Below are 13,515 nucleotides of genomic sequence, written 5' to 3' on the forward strand. Positions count from 1 at the left end.
TTTTGGAATCACAGAGAAAACTGTTATTACACTGTGTAATTTAGTAAGACTATTCAACCTTAAATTTATAGTCTGTAGGGCAATAAAGCTTCTTGATAGGTAGAAATATCAGTGCCTTTGAAATAGGCAGGTTTTTTGAATCCTCCTTAGTAAACAGAAGAAGAAAAAAAAAATTACTAAATGCCTTATCAAAATATTTAAGGTTCTCTAATTGCCTTAATAACTTATTAATAGTAGTAGAAAGATTATTTTCATTAAAACAGAAGCTAGATTTTAACTTATTCTAGAGAAACAATAAATATTTAATTGGACTTGATCAGAGATTTCAATACAGGATATTTTAACTGCATCAGGTAAGAAAAGAAGCATCTGTCAACAACAGTCATCTAACCACCAGGTCTTCTGAAATGACTTTGTTCTTTATATTTACAGCTTCGGATAAACTTCAGATGAAACCTTAAAAGCTCAATGCAAGAAGGACATTTTATTGTTATTGTTGACTGACTGGTAATGAAATCATTCCAAGAAGTACAGGATAATTTGCTGCCATTAATTTCATTCTTGATCTACATTTATTGCTTAGGCTAAAATATTACTCAATAATGTACATGATCATATTTTTGACTCTTCCTTTTCCTTATTGTTTCACTTATATATGACAAACATTGCTGCTGCCAAAGACAGAATTCTGGCATAACATATAGATGTTACTTGAAAGAAAATATCTAATATATATTTTGATGCATCTGATGAAGCAAACATCAAGCATACAGAATTCTAGCAACTGTAAGTCAGGGAATAGACAACCATACCATGGGTATCATTCTTAAAAGCTGCAGTTTTATTTTACTAAATTATCTATGTTAAAAACAAATCTGTGCCTGGTGTGGAATTTCACTGCATCAAGTGTTACAATATTTTTGTTTTCATTACAAGCAGGAGAATGCATGTAGAACAAGTGTTAAGAAACATGACAATAAATTAGAATATAATTTACAAAAGCAAAAAATAATAATAATAAAGTAACAGTGTACCACATTAATACTGAGTATAAAATAATAAGCAACTAATCACAATAATACAAAGGTAATTTCAGTCTGTATTATTAAGGATATCTATGTGACATTCACTCCATTACAAAGTTCCTAATAAAATGGACTATTTTTGGGTGTATACACCTTGAGGGGTTAATCCATAGATTATTTTTGATTTGATCTTCTTCAGCTGATAGTATTGCTCAGTGGAAGTACTGGCACCAGATTGATTTCTGCATTTATTATTCTACTATTTGATTCTAGGCCTTTCATATTTATAGCCTACACAAATAGTCCTATTGTCACTAGTTAGGAATATAACACTATTTAGCTTAGATTATATAGATGGCTACAGCGTAGCAGCAGCAATGAACTGTGCTGTGGAAACCAATTATTTTTCTTTGAAGTAGGTTTCATTTGTCAGTCTCAGTCTGAAGTGTTGCTTAGTTTGTAAATCCACATACATTCTGTGTTTTGTTCCCTTTAACAATATGATTCAATGTTGCTCCAGGGAGTTCTTTAAATTCCAGCCTCAGTGCTGTTATGTTGCAGAGTAAACATGGGACTCCCTAGTGTTCTAGCACCAGTAAGAGAGCAAAATGTGTCTTTGGAAACACTCCTTACAATTTTCCTAAGTGAGGTAAAAAAAAAAAAAAAAAAAAAAAAAAAAAAGTTTCTTTTGAATACATTAAAAAACCTTTTCTTATTACTGAAAAGACACATTATCTTATAAACACAGTCATGCCCTGGAGAAAACTGGACCCTGACACAGAGAGGCTTCTTGTTTAAAGAATGCCATAGTAACGCCTTTCCCTTTTATCATATTTTTGACCTAACCAGGGCATGCTAGCACCAAGGTGTTTTGTCAAAAGGATACAGAAAGTCAATTCACTTAACAGAGAAGGACTACATACTGCCCTTAATCCATATGTGCAACTCCCAAAGGCTGTTTACTGGTGTCAGTTTTAGCAGGAGTTGTTTACACGGTGATGAGAGCAGCAGATAAGCATATGTGAATACATGCAAGCCGACTGAAAATTAATTCCACTGGTCTCAGGTGTAAGGAAGTGAAAATACTGGCAAGAGGTAGCAGATGACAGAACTTTGATGGTCATGAGTACGTGGGTTGCACAAAACCCCACTGATAGATTGTCAATATGTTGGGGGGATTTCATAGTATGAGCCCTGCTAACAACATCTACTACTCCATGCTAATTCACATTAGTAGATAGTGTGCAACACATCTGGCTTGTTCTTGGTAAAATACACTGATACACTTCAATCTCATGATATTTTGAAATTATTTTTCACTGAAAAGAGTACTTTCTTTAAAAAGTGCTATTTGAGTTAGAATTTGTAACACATTATTGTTCACATAATTTTAATTGCACTACAACAAAGGAGGCATAGTTTGACACAAAAGCACATTCATCAAGTACCTGCTGCAAACTGCAAGTGTTCAAGTACAATATATTAATATAAACAAGTACCCACTTTCCTTATCTCCTTGTTGAGTCTTGCTATTGAGAGTGAAGGGGAAGAGGAGCACTACACTAAACATTTTTATGGTAGATTCTTGAATGTGACTTGCCTAAGCAGTTTGGTTTCACATTTAAAAATGCAAAGTAATTGGTGAATATTAAAAATATGGTGATATGGAATAAGTGGAGTATGACAGCAGAATAATTGGAATAGCTAGAAATATATTGGCATCTAGCTATGAATCCAGAGGCAGGACTTCATTCCAGTCTCACACTGAAAGCTGCCTCAAGCTTTAAATATGATCCAGCTTTAAATGGGTACTTGGCCATTTAGGTCAAGGTGACCAGACTTCATTCTAGCCACCCCTTTTCCAGTGTGCCTTACTCCTGATAGCCCAGTATGCCTTTTGGCTCAAGCACACTCGACTTCTCATTTGCAGAACCTACATATCCCCAAAAATCTTTTATCTTTGGTTGTAATCCTTGTCCACTCTGATGTGGACTCCTGAACTGCAGACTCGCATATTCTTTTTGAAAAAAAATGCTCTTCCACTGTGGTATCAAAGAAGGGAACATTTGAAATCCATCTTAACTTCCAGCTTTGTAAAGAACTATTATTATTATTACAAAGTACGCTTATCTTTTTGCACTATAACTTCTTGGTATTGGAGAATCAAAAGTAATGCATAAAATGGATATAGATGCTGACAAAGTTGTTTCTTTGTGGCTAGTGATGTAAACAAAAGTGAGCTGAAGACAAAATCTTAAATTCTACGCAAACTGCACAGTAGCAGTGAAAGAGCTGGCCATATGGTCTTCACCACTATTGGAGTACCACTCCTCCATGGTATTGAAATATGTTCCCTTTTAGTAGAAATCTCAGCTTTGCTTGTACAATGGTAAGATGGCTATAAACCTGCAACACAGATTTCATTTCATTTCATAGCACACTTGTATTTCATGCACCACTGCAATAACTGTTGCACCTCTTAAAACAATGTCCCTCATGGTTGTTCTATTGAGTATAGTTTTATATATGGCTCACAGCAGTGTTCAGGAAATATGGATTACTCCAAAGGGAATTAGATGGAATGAAGGAAAAATACATTTAAAAAAAAATCTGCTCCTTAAATAACAATTCCAAGCTCATTTTATAATTTAAATTGTGGTGCTGTGTCGTGAGATAAAATAGTTAACATTTTTAAGCTATGACTTAACATTTTTTTTTGATTCTTCTTTACTTCCATAGTAGACCAAGTCATAACAGCTACATTTTAAACAGTTTTAAATACAAATGGATTCAGTGTCATTGCTAAGTCCATAATAAAAATTATTTTAATGGTCCAAGGAGGTAAACAGACTATTGGATTTAGTCAAAAGAACACAAATGTTCCACAGTAAGCTATTCTATATGTGTTGTGTGGATCTTTCCAATTTGGCATGCCCTCCTTATACTGTGTCCAGCACTTTGGATGAATAAATCCCACTTCACAGAAGTTAAAATAATATTGAAATCCTGTCAGCTGGGGCTGACCAGTGGTTACGTTTTCCACAGGGTAATGCATTTGCAAGGACGTCAATCTCATTCCACTGTGTGGCTCTCTTCGATGGACACTTTTCCACAATGGTAACAACAAGGCACATTCTCATGCTTTCTGTGGGTCAGTGTCCTTGGCAGGTCTTGCAGCACATCTGTCTGAAGTATGCTCGACTGCAGAACTTGAACTTCAGCACCAGTGGACAATATGCCACTTTGTTCACATCTTTGCACTCTAATAATTAAGGGTATTAAAGAGAAAAAGAATCAGAAATAAAAATTAAACTACAAAGAAAATTTAACATGCTTCTGCTCTACCCATCCACCTTGCCCTCTTTGTAACTACTCTTCCTTAATCATCTTAGTGCATACAGTATATTTTTAAAAGCCATAAAATCATTTGCAGGTCTTCTCTCCCAGAAATTCAGAAGTGTGCCCAATTTGTCTTGAAAAAAAAATAAAAAAATAAAAAAATAAAAATTATTGCAATAAATGACCACTTTAGACAGCTAGGAAACATGAGTCTTTTTTTTTTTTTTAACAATACTTTTATAGCTTCTTTCTCAGGAGTTATTTCATTCATCTGTGAGAGGTTATCCAAAATCTAACACAATTCACAGTATTTGGTACCATGCCTGTGCATTTGTAAGAATCCTTGAAATAGTATAAGCATTGCAGTGAACAGGGATGGAGAAAACAAAGAGTGTTACAAATCAAGGCACCAACAGTGTGAGTTCAGCAACCTGGCCAAATGTTGTACTTGAGGCTCAATTCCATGTGTCCACACTTTCTTTTACACAGGAGAAAAAGGCACTTTTATGCCTGTAATAGGCATGCAAGAGCTTTTTTTTTTTTCATATTTCCATTTTCCCTGTATGCTGGGCTTACTGCCTCAGCAGCCCTTGTCATACTGGCAGGTAAGTGTCCCAGGAAGGGAACAAGAGCTCTGTCACATGGAGCAAGGATTCCTTTCTTTCCATCCCACACCAGCTGTATCTGCAGTGACTTGTCGGTGTTCATTACAGGAGCACTGCAGGAATATGCAATGGTTCTCCTGTGGCTCAGTTTCCATTCTGTAGAAAGAAGGTGGTAATAGGGAATGGAATAGTTTGGTCTATACCCAGTTCTTAGTGTGATATGTAAGAGACATAAAGCAGTATCCAAGAGCTCTATTTTACACTCAGGTTCTACATCTCAGATTTTGCTACTGCAGATTTGCTTTTCATCGGAGTAAATATTGTGGTAGGTGTCTGATACAGGAGTTACCACTCCAGTTAATAGCATTTGTGTATTTTTTTTTTCCAGGCTGATATTAAAATAGGACTTTGGCAAGGAGCCTTGTTTTGTGGGTAGGAAAAAGGAAGAGATGTATACACAGAAAAAGCAAAACCCACAAATCTGAAATGATGTAGGAAGGATTATTTCAGAAAATAATTTGTCTCGGATGCTGTAAGTTTTCAAGGTTGCATTCGATACTTCATTTCTCCTACAATCTTTCTCACATTAAATAGGTATAAAGAAAATGTGAATAAAAAGGACTGGATCTAGCTGTACATTGAACATTATCAGATACTGTGTTGATTTACTGTCTAAAAGTGAAGACTTTAGTGAAGGCCAGGATCTTGTTGCTCAAAGGCCTGACAGAACAAAAGTCCTTGAATCCCAAGTGTCCATAAACTATGTATGAAAAAGACAACAGAGACACACAAGCCATGCAAGAAGTAATAGTGAAACAAACACAATCTGGACGTACAATCCTTCAGCTACTCCTATTTGTCTTCTATATATATATTTTTCCTCCAGAAAAGGTAGCTATGAGCAGTGGGGTTCAAGCTGCAAGGATGCTGTAGTAGAAAGTTATATGCAGATGAGACTTTTTAGTATTTGAACCTAGGAAAGCATTAGTGGCACTGAACTCAGGGTCTGTACTTAATGGTACTTCTGACAATGCCCACGTGCATGCTTTTAGCTAGACAAGTAAAAGCATGAAATGATTTAAATTTTTATTTTATTTACTCACATATAGTGCTTTCATTGTAATTCTTGACTCTAACTACCTTTTGTTTTATGCGCTATTTTTCTAATTTTTAATTCTCTATTTGAAAACAGAGTTGGATGTCAGGAGAAAAGACATTGAGCATAGCTGTTTGAAAGAGGCATGTTTCTCCATTTGTAACTACATGTGGTCACTACTTTATTTCAAAAACTCTTCCCAAAAGAGGTCAAATATATTCCAGAAATATTTCAGGTCCCTGTGTTTATTACCACTGAGAACATAGGAGAGAAAAGTAGTGACTTATAAATAAAATGAGGAATAAAAAGGTTCACTTGATCTTGATGAGATGTAAAAGTTTATTCAATCCCCCAAATAACCCCATACACACCGTGTTTAGTTAAATACAGGAAAAGCCACTAACTATATTTTTGCTAAAAGTAGGATTTGAAATTATCCCATTTCATGTTTCTTAATGTTTTTCTTCCTCTTGACTAAACCTGGACACTGTTCAGTCAGTGCCATTTGGACAGCAGTGAGACAATATCCTGGAAGGTGCCCACAACTTCTGTTTTAAATATCAGTTTTGAAATAGATACAGAGGTTGATGAAGTAGCCTATTCTTCACAGGACTGTCATTGAATGGAAGAGGTTTAGCAGAGCTCTTTTTGTTCCTAGTAACTACTGTTAGCAAGTTTCAATAAAAGACATATATTAATCTCTCCTTTCCTTGTCAGATAGACAATATTATGATACCAAGTATCATATTACAGTAATAAAGCAGAGAATGTCACAGTGCTGTCAACTAAAGAGACTGCAAAGGCTTACCACAAAAAATACAAGGGAAACTGAAATGACATAAACATAGATTAAATAGTTTGTCATGTAAAGTTTCAGGTGGCATTTAGCAGTCTAGATTCAGCAGACATACATACTTAGAGAATAAAATCATTCTGAATACATTTCAAATCGTGTGGTACATGCTGTCTGGAGCGCAATTCCAGCTTTGAATGTAATGGTACTTAGCAGCTACCTCAAAACCTTATCTACAATGTTCTAAATCTCCAGTGAAGAGTTTACTGAAAATAAAGAGCTAAAGGAGATGTTTAATGTGACAAGATACATGTTAATTTTCTTTTACTAATCCTATATAACCAGAATTTTTACTATTATTTAATGTAAACAACCTACACTTTCCCCAAGAAAGCACTTCCAAACTTTACCAATGTGATCATTACACTTGCTGAAAAATGTGCTGAAAAATATGTACTTTCTTATCTTGGGTTAGCAAAACTAAGTTGTTCAGAAATTGATGAATGGGTCCCACTGGCTAGCACTAGAATTTGGGGATTGAAGGGAACCAGGAAGTTCACTGCAGTTTGAAATAGGAAGGGAATTCACTCAGCAAGCCTAACCCTTCTGCAAAGCAATGACTGGTTGCTGAGGGTGCTTTTCCCCACAGTGGAGCCCGAAGCACAACACAATAATTCTGGATGGCATGCAGACTAAGTCCCTATGTGCAGGCAGATAGGCACTGCTACATACGTGCACAAAGAGTTGTCAGCTTCTCTTTTATCTAAGGATTTTTAAGGCCAAAGTACAAACAGAAAATGTGCAATACAGGCACATTATTTTGCGAATACTCAGTTTGTGCTTCTTATATTCAGTATTTAATAGTTCTGAAATGTTTATAAATTAGGATTTATATTTAAGAAATGATTACAAAAATATTGAAAAAAATAACTAGAAAACATTTTTTTGTCTTACTTTGGGATAAGGCACCCTTATTATTTCATGGATTGCAGCTAGGTTCTTCTGAAAGGATGTAGGTATTTTAAATTTGTAAGTAAATTCTGAGATTATGTTTACTTCTGAGCCATTTGAGCCACTTAACCACTTACAAATAATCAGTGGTTTCCAGTAAAGACCTTCAGTGTGGGACAAAAACAAAAATGGGGTGCTAAGTGGCAATATGACTGTCTTTCTATTGGACAAGATTGTCCTAGCATCTTCTTCCTTTTAATTACTCCTAGGACTAGTAAAGTACCATGCTAATGATGCTGCATAGCTGTCACTATGGAGCTGGCCAAAGAGCTGAAGTCCAGCTGGAATACCATGTAAGTGTTTTTCACCTTTTTTCATTCTGTGGATCCCAACAACGTTCCAGTGAAGGTCTGGGTCTCTGGAAAACACTACAGCCAACAGACTTGCTTTTCATAGCTACCCTGCACAGCTCTTCTTTAAATAAGTCCATGAACATTAAGTATCCATATATCTCAGACAGAAAATCCCAGACAGAAAAAACAGATCGCCTTATTTTCCTGGTGTTAAAGAATTACTAACGCAATGACTTGACCTTTTCATCTTGAAGAGGAAACTAAGACTTAATCATGCACACTTAAAAATATTTTACTACCTTCATTACTTTGGAAAAAAGACAACTTCTGTGTTTGGAAATAAAATAACAGCTAGCTGTTGAGCTTAAAGGAGAGGAAGTTTCCTACATTGATAATAATTGCCTAGGGATTACTTAAGAGTACTAAACATAGCAATGGAAATTAAAGTGACCAAGGAAAACTCTATTATGATGACGTATTTCTAATGAAAACATGGGATGATGAGTGTCTATTTAAAGTTAAAAACTCCAAGTGACAAATTGCTCACAATCAATTATCAGTGTATTCCTAGGAAGATTTTAGTATGCTCTCTTTCATTAAGATGTCTACATTGACAGACTTTTATGACAATTTTGAAGCTACGGTGTGAGCCTAAATGGATACAGAAGGTTATTACATGAACGTCAAATAAGGAAAGACTAGCCTTTTTTTCCTTTTTTTTTTTTTTCCTTTTTTTTTTTTTTAAGTAAAAATCAGAGCACTTGTTCCATATAAACAGGACATCAACCTACAGTACAGTTGGAGAACCACTGCAAAAGCCACTCCATTTACATTAATTATGCTAAAGGAGTAGTGATATTGAGATTGTCAAGTGAAGCACTCACAATTTGGGGAATACTTCTTTTAAAAGAACTACAATTGTTGTGCAATGTTTCGTGATTTCAATGTTTCGTGATTTATTATGATGATTTTTGACTGCTTTTTCCCTTCCACACAAAATGGAATGTAATCATCTGGTGAACAACTATTCTAGATTTTTATGATCAGCAAGGAAACTTTTTGCTGCCTAGCACTCAAATTCTACTTTGAAGACAGAATTTCCCAAGAGGTTTACACGGGGAATTTATGAGTCCAGACCTGGAACCCTTCATAAACATTAACACACTTATTTTGACATTATTATCTAATATATCTGTAACATAAATTATGTTATGATGAAGACAGATAATGGTCTGATTAAATTAGTTTGTATTGTGTAAACATACTGAAATTATTTCAAACAGGCATTATGAATACAGGAAATTCAAAGTTAATTAGAAGAAGCTGATAAGTCAGTCAAAGTATAAAAACAGAATTGTTACACCATGTAGCATTAAATGTTTTTCAACGAACATGTGATTAAATAATTTTGCCTGCTCCACTGCTGAGTGAGTACAAACTCAATGGATTAAGAAACATATCATGTTATCCCTGCTATCATGAACATTTCCATTCACCAATACAAAGACTGGAAGATTAATGACACAAAATTATAGCAATTTGTCCGTGGCTACATATGGTTTGTTTGCTTGTTTGTTTAAACAAAGAACCTGTATGTAGCATGTAGCTTCTCACTGACTTCACCTTTGAACTACATCGACTAATTAGACAATAATTGCAAAAAAATTAAGTCAGTCTGGGCAACGATTTAATGTAGATTTCTAATAATAAATGAATGCAGTAATACTGACCACTTCACTCTTTCTTTGTTTTCACTCAGACTACGTTATCTTAAGATGGCAAACTTACCTTCCGTGTTGGAAATGGGAGTACTGTCACATTTGCTTTCACACTGCTGCATTGATGGAGGTCTAAGTGTTTCTGGACACTCACTAGATGCTTGTCCGGTATATGAGAGGCACTGTACTGTTCGCATCTGTTGCCCAAGACCACATTGTGCAGAACACTAAAAATAAGACAGAAAAAAGTAAAACAACTCAGATTCAACTTTTAATAATAAAGCAAGACAACAGGAGAGCAGTCAGGAACAAATGTGCACATTAGCCTATGTACACACAGGCAATTTTCTAGGTTAATACAGAAAATTATTTTCATAAAATATTTAGGATGTTTCTTTTCTGACAGTATACAAGCATTTGTCTTTCAAAGAAAATAAAACAGTGCAATGTTAGCTTCTTAAACTGCTCAGATTTGAGGTAAGAGAATAAAATTTACACTATTTCATATATCATGTATGAGGTTAAGTGCCTATTTTCAATAGAGAAATCATCTAGTTTAGAACAAAGAGAAGAAAAAAACAAGGACAACAAGAATTCAAATCTGATAACAGAATTTTTCTAGGAACAAAGAGAAGTATCTTTCAAACAAAAATACTTTGTGGTTTCCAAACGTTTTTGAATTTCTGTATCTAAACAGTGGTTTTGAGACTTAGATCAATTTAAGATAAAAATGTATCTGAACAACTAATGTAAAAGAAAAGATGGACTGCATATGAATTATACTGTAATACCACAAACGATTGTTTCCTGATTAGTTAATCTCCTGAAGTGTTTTATTTTCACTACAGGCAAATTTATCAGCAAACTTAGAAAATATCAAGTTATACATGTATCATAATTAATATACACGTATCATAATTTATCATAATTAAGATTTAAAAAAAAAAAAAAAAAAAAAAAAAGAAACCCAGTACATCCCATTTAGGAACACTCCATAAATGGCAGCACCATTCAACCTGTGCTGTAATAATTTAGAACCTCAATAATTAAGCATACTTTATACAAAACTATAAAAAATAAAAAATAAAAAAAAATTAAAAAAAAAAAAACCTCAGTTCTTTGGGCTGCTATGTATCTTTCTGTACAGTAAAATATACTAAAATGGCTTTGTATTTCCATGAAGTTTCTCAAATTAAATTCTATATGTGTTAAAACTAAACTTGCAACATTGCTGTATTGCAAATTCCCCTTCTATTAAACTTTAGTAAGGACTAGTTCATTTTTAAAGCATGCATATGGAAACTCATGCAGCAGAAACCAGATTATTGTCAACAAATCCTTTATAGTTCAGCCGACAATAATCACTCTGCACCATATTTCAATCTGAAATAAACTGATTGAAGCTTTCGCTTCAGTCATGGGAACCATCCCTTATTCATTTCCAGTAACACATTTATGCTTAGTAGGTGGTAGAGCCTGATACTTAATGAGTAGGAGACTAACAGCAGTAAATGTTTATATGGACTATCTTACCTGTCCCCAGTCTCCAGTCACCCAGCGAGGAGGAGGACATCGACCTAAACTACAGCGGATGCGGACTGGAGGTTTACTTTCCTCTTGGCATTGAGCAGCTGGAAAAGTTTTTAAAAGATCGCTGCTTTTGCACAGAACAATTCGGTGTTTAAATCCTGGACCACACTTTGGCGTGCACTGAAAAAATATTGGTACAAACAAATAATGAAAATTCCAGTAAAAGGTCAGTACAAGTTTTAAGAAATAGTATGGAGAAGTTGAAAGATATATTTATGTTCTTACAAGTAAACTATAATTTTCCCAAAATGGTAGTTTTAAAATTATTACAAACATGAACAAGCTGGCTGATGACTGCTTTATTAAGTTAAATCTTTTATAAGTTTAATTTAATAAAAGTACATTTCCTTTGCTATTTATGTGTCTCTATTATTTGCTTTTGTACATGAAAACCTTTAGGTTAGGTTTAAGATAAGCACTTTGCTGTAAAGTAAAAAGCACTGCCACATGCATCATTATTATGAAACAAACTTGAGTGTAATTATTTCAGAAACAAAGTAGAACTCAGTTCTACTTTTTTTAACACAAATCTTGTACACGCTAAGCATATGTCTACTAGAAAACTAGGAGAAGGAGGGAAGGAAGAGAAGAAAAATCTGCCTGGCTGAAATTAAGAAAGAATTAAATATTGATGCTAAATAGAGATCAAAAGAGAATGACAATGAATATGTCAGGTCCGCCGTGTCATAATCATAACTTATTTTGGTCCAAATTCTATGGAATATTGCATGTTTTCTGGAAAAAAAATCAAATAACATGTATAAATCCTTAAAGCAGGAACTGGAAGCAAGTACCCCTTCCTAGCTCAGTGCTTAAAAATTACTTGCATTCAATCTCCTCTTCCTGGCAATGGAGCATTCTGTGAAAGCCAACAGGAAAGAGAGAGAAGGCTGGAAGGACCTACCACCATCATAAGGGTAGTCTACAGATTTGTGATCAGTTCACTTTGAGAAACAGCAGGAGACAGAAAGACTTGAACCTCAGAGTTGCAGAGGGTTGTGTTCTGCACTTTGGGTGGTACATTCTAAAACCTGAAATACTATAAAAACACAAATAGCAAGCTATCACCAGCTGAAAACTCAGATCGTTAGACATGCTGAAAGAATGTCTTCTTAATAGAGGCCTTTGGAGAGGATATGTGGAGAAATATCTAGCATGTGAATCACTGCGTGACTTTGGGAAGAGGTTGGCACTCAGCTTCTCTTATGCATCAAGACAGGCAGAAAGTCGAACTTCCGATAATCAGTTAAATAAATGTCAAAATCCAGTGTGCCTATGGAATTTTATAATCCCAAGAATATAGTAGCAAATAAACAAGAGTTTGAGGATCAGCACTGGAGTTTAGGTGTATCTTTTTTCTAGTCTTGTTTGAAAACATATTTTTAAATCTATGTCTAAACTGCAACTTGAGGAAAATTTTTCAGCTACTTATACCAAAAAAACTTTTTGGAGTTACTCGTAGTTAAAATTCCACTAAGATGGACTACACCCTGTACCCAGAACTGAAAGCAAAGTAAGGAAACAGGCTGTCTACAATAATACTGAATCACCAAAACTAAAAAGCATCAACAGAAGTTAACACAAATGTATGTCTCCAAAGCATGTGAAAGACAAAATACCCATTCAAAGAAAAACAGAAAATCATGTTCCCCACTATCACACGCCTGTTGAATTTTTGACTCAGCGGAAGTCATGACTAACAGTAATGTGAATGCAAAATAAATTTACTTGTCTCTGATAAGGTTCTTCCCAAGAAAACTTTATTTTTTGCTATTTTATCTAGAAATATATAGAAGTAATTTACAGTGTGCAGAAGAACTCACCTCAACTACTTCAAAGTATTAAATTTTTTAAGTTGATATTACCCAAGAATTATAGAATCATATCACATCCCAAGCTGGAAGGAACCCACAAGGATCATTGAGTCCAACTCCTGGCTCCACACAAGACCACCCCAAAATCAGACCAGATGTCTGAGAGCTTTGTCCAAACACTTCTGGAACTCTGACAGCCTTGCACCCTCTGGGTGCAGAACCATTCCCTAA

The 13,515-nt window shown here is 34.8% G+C and overlaps 1 protein-coding gene across 1 annotated transcript in view; it reads right to left on the reverse strand.

Annotated features, from left to right (window-relative positions):
* Positions 1–4,177: 4,177 nt before the first annotated feature.
* Positions 4,178–13,515, reverse strand: part of ADAMTS6 (ADAM metallopeptidase with thrombospondin type 1 motif 6) — a gene marked incomplete at both ends in the record, with an annotated part of 150,480 nt that continues 141,142 nt past the window's right edge. Inside the window, 3 exons of the mRNA XM_084305203.1 lie at positions 4,178–4,287; positions 9,951–10,107; positions 11,414–11,590. Coding sequence (XP_084161329.1) covers positions 4,178–4,287; positions 9,951–10,107; positions 11,414–11,590 — 444 coding nt within the window. The remainder of the gene's footprint in view (positions 4,288–9,950; positions 10,108–11,413; positions 11,591–13,515) is intronic.

This window comes from Netta rufina (assembly GCF_964035555.1).
Source record: "Netta rufina genome assembly, chromosome: Z".
NCBI lineage: Eukaryota > Metazoa > Chordata > Aves > Anseriformes > Anatidae > Netta > Netta rufina.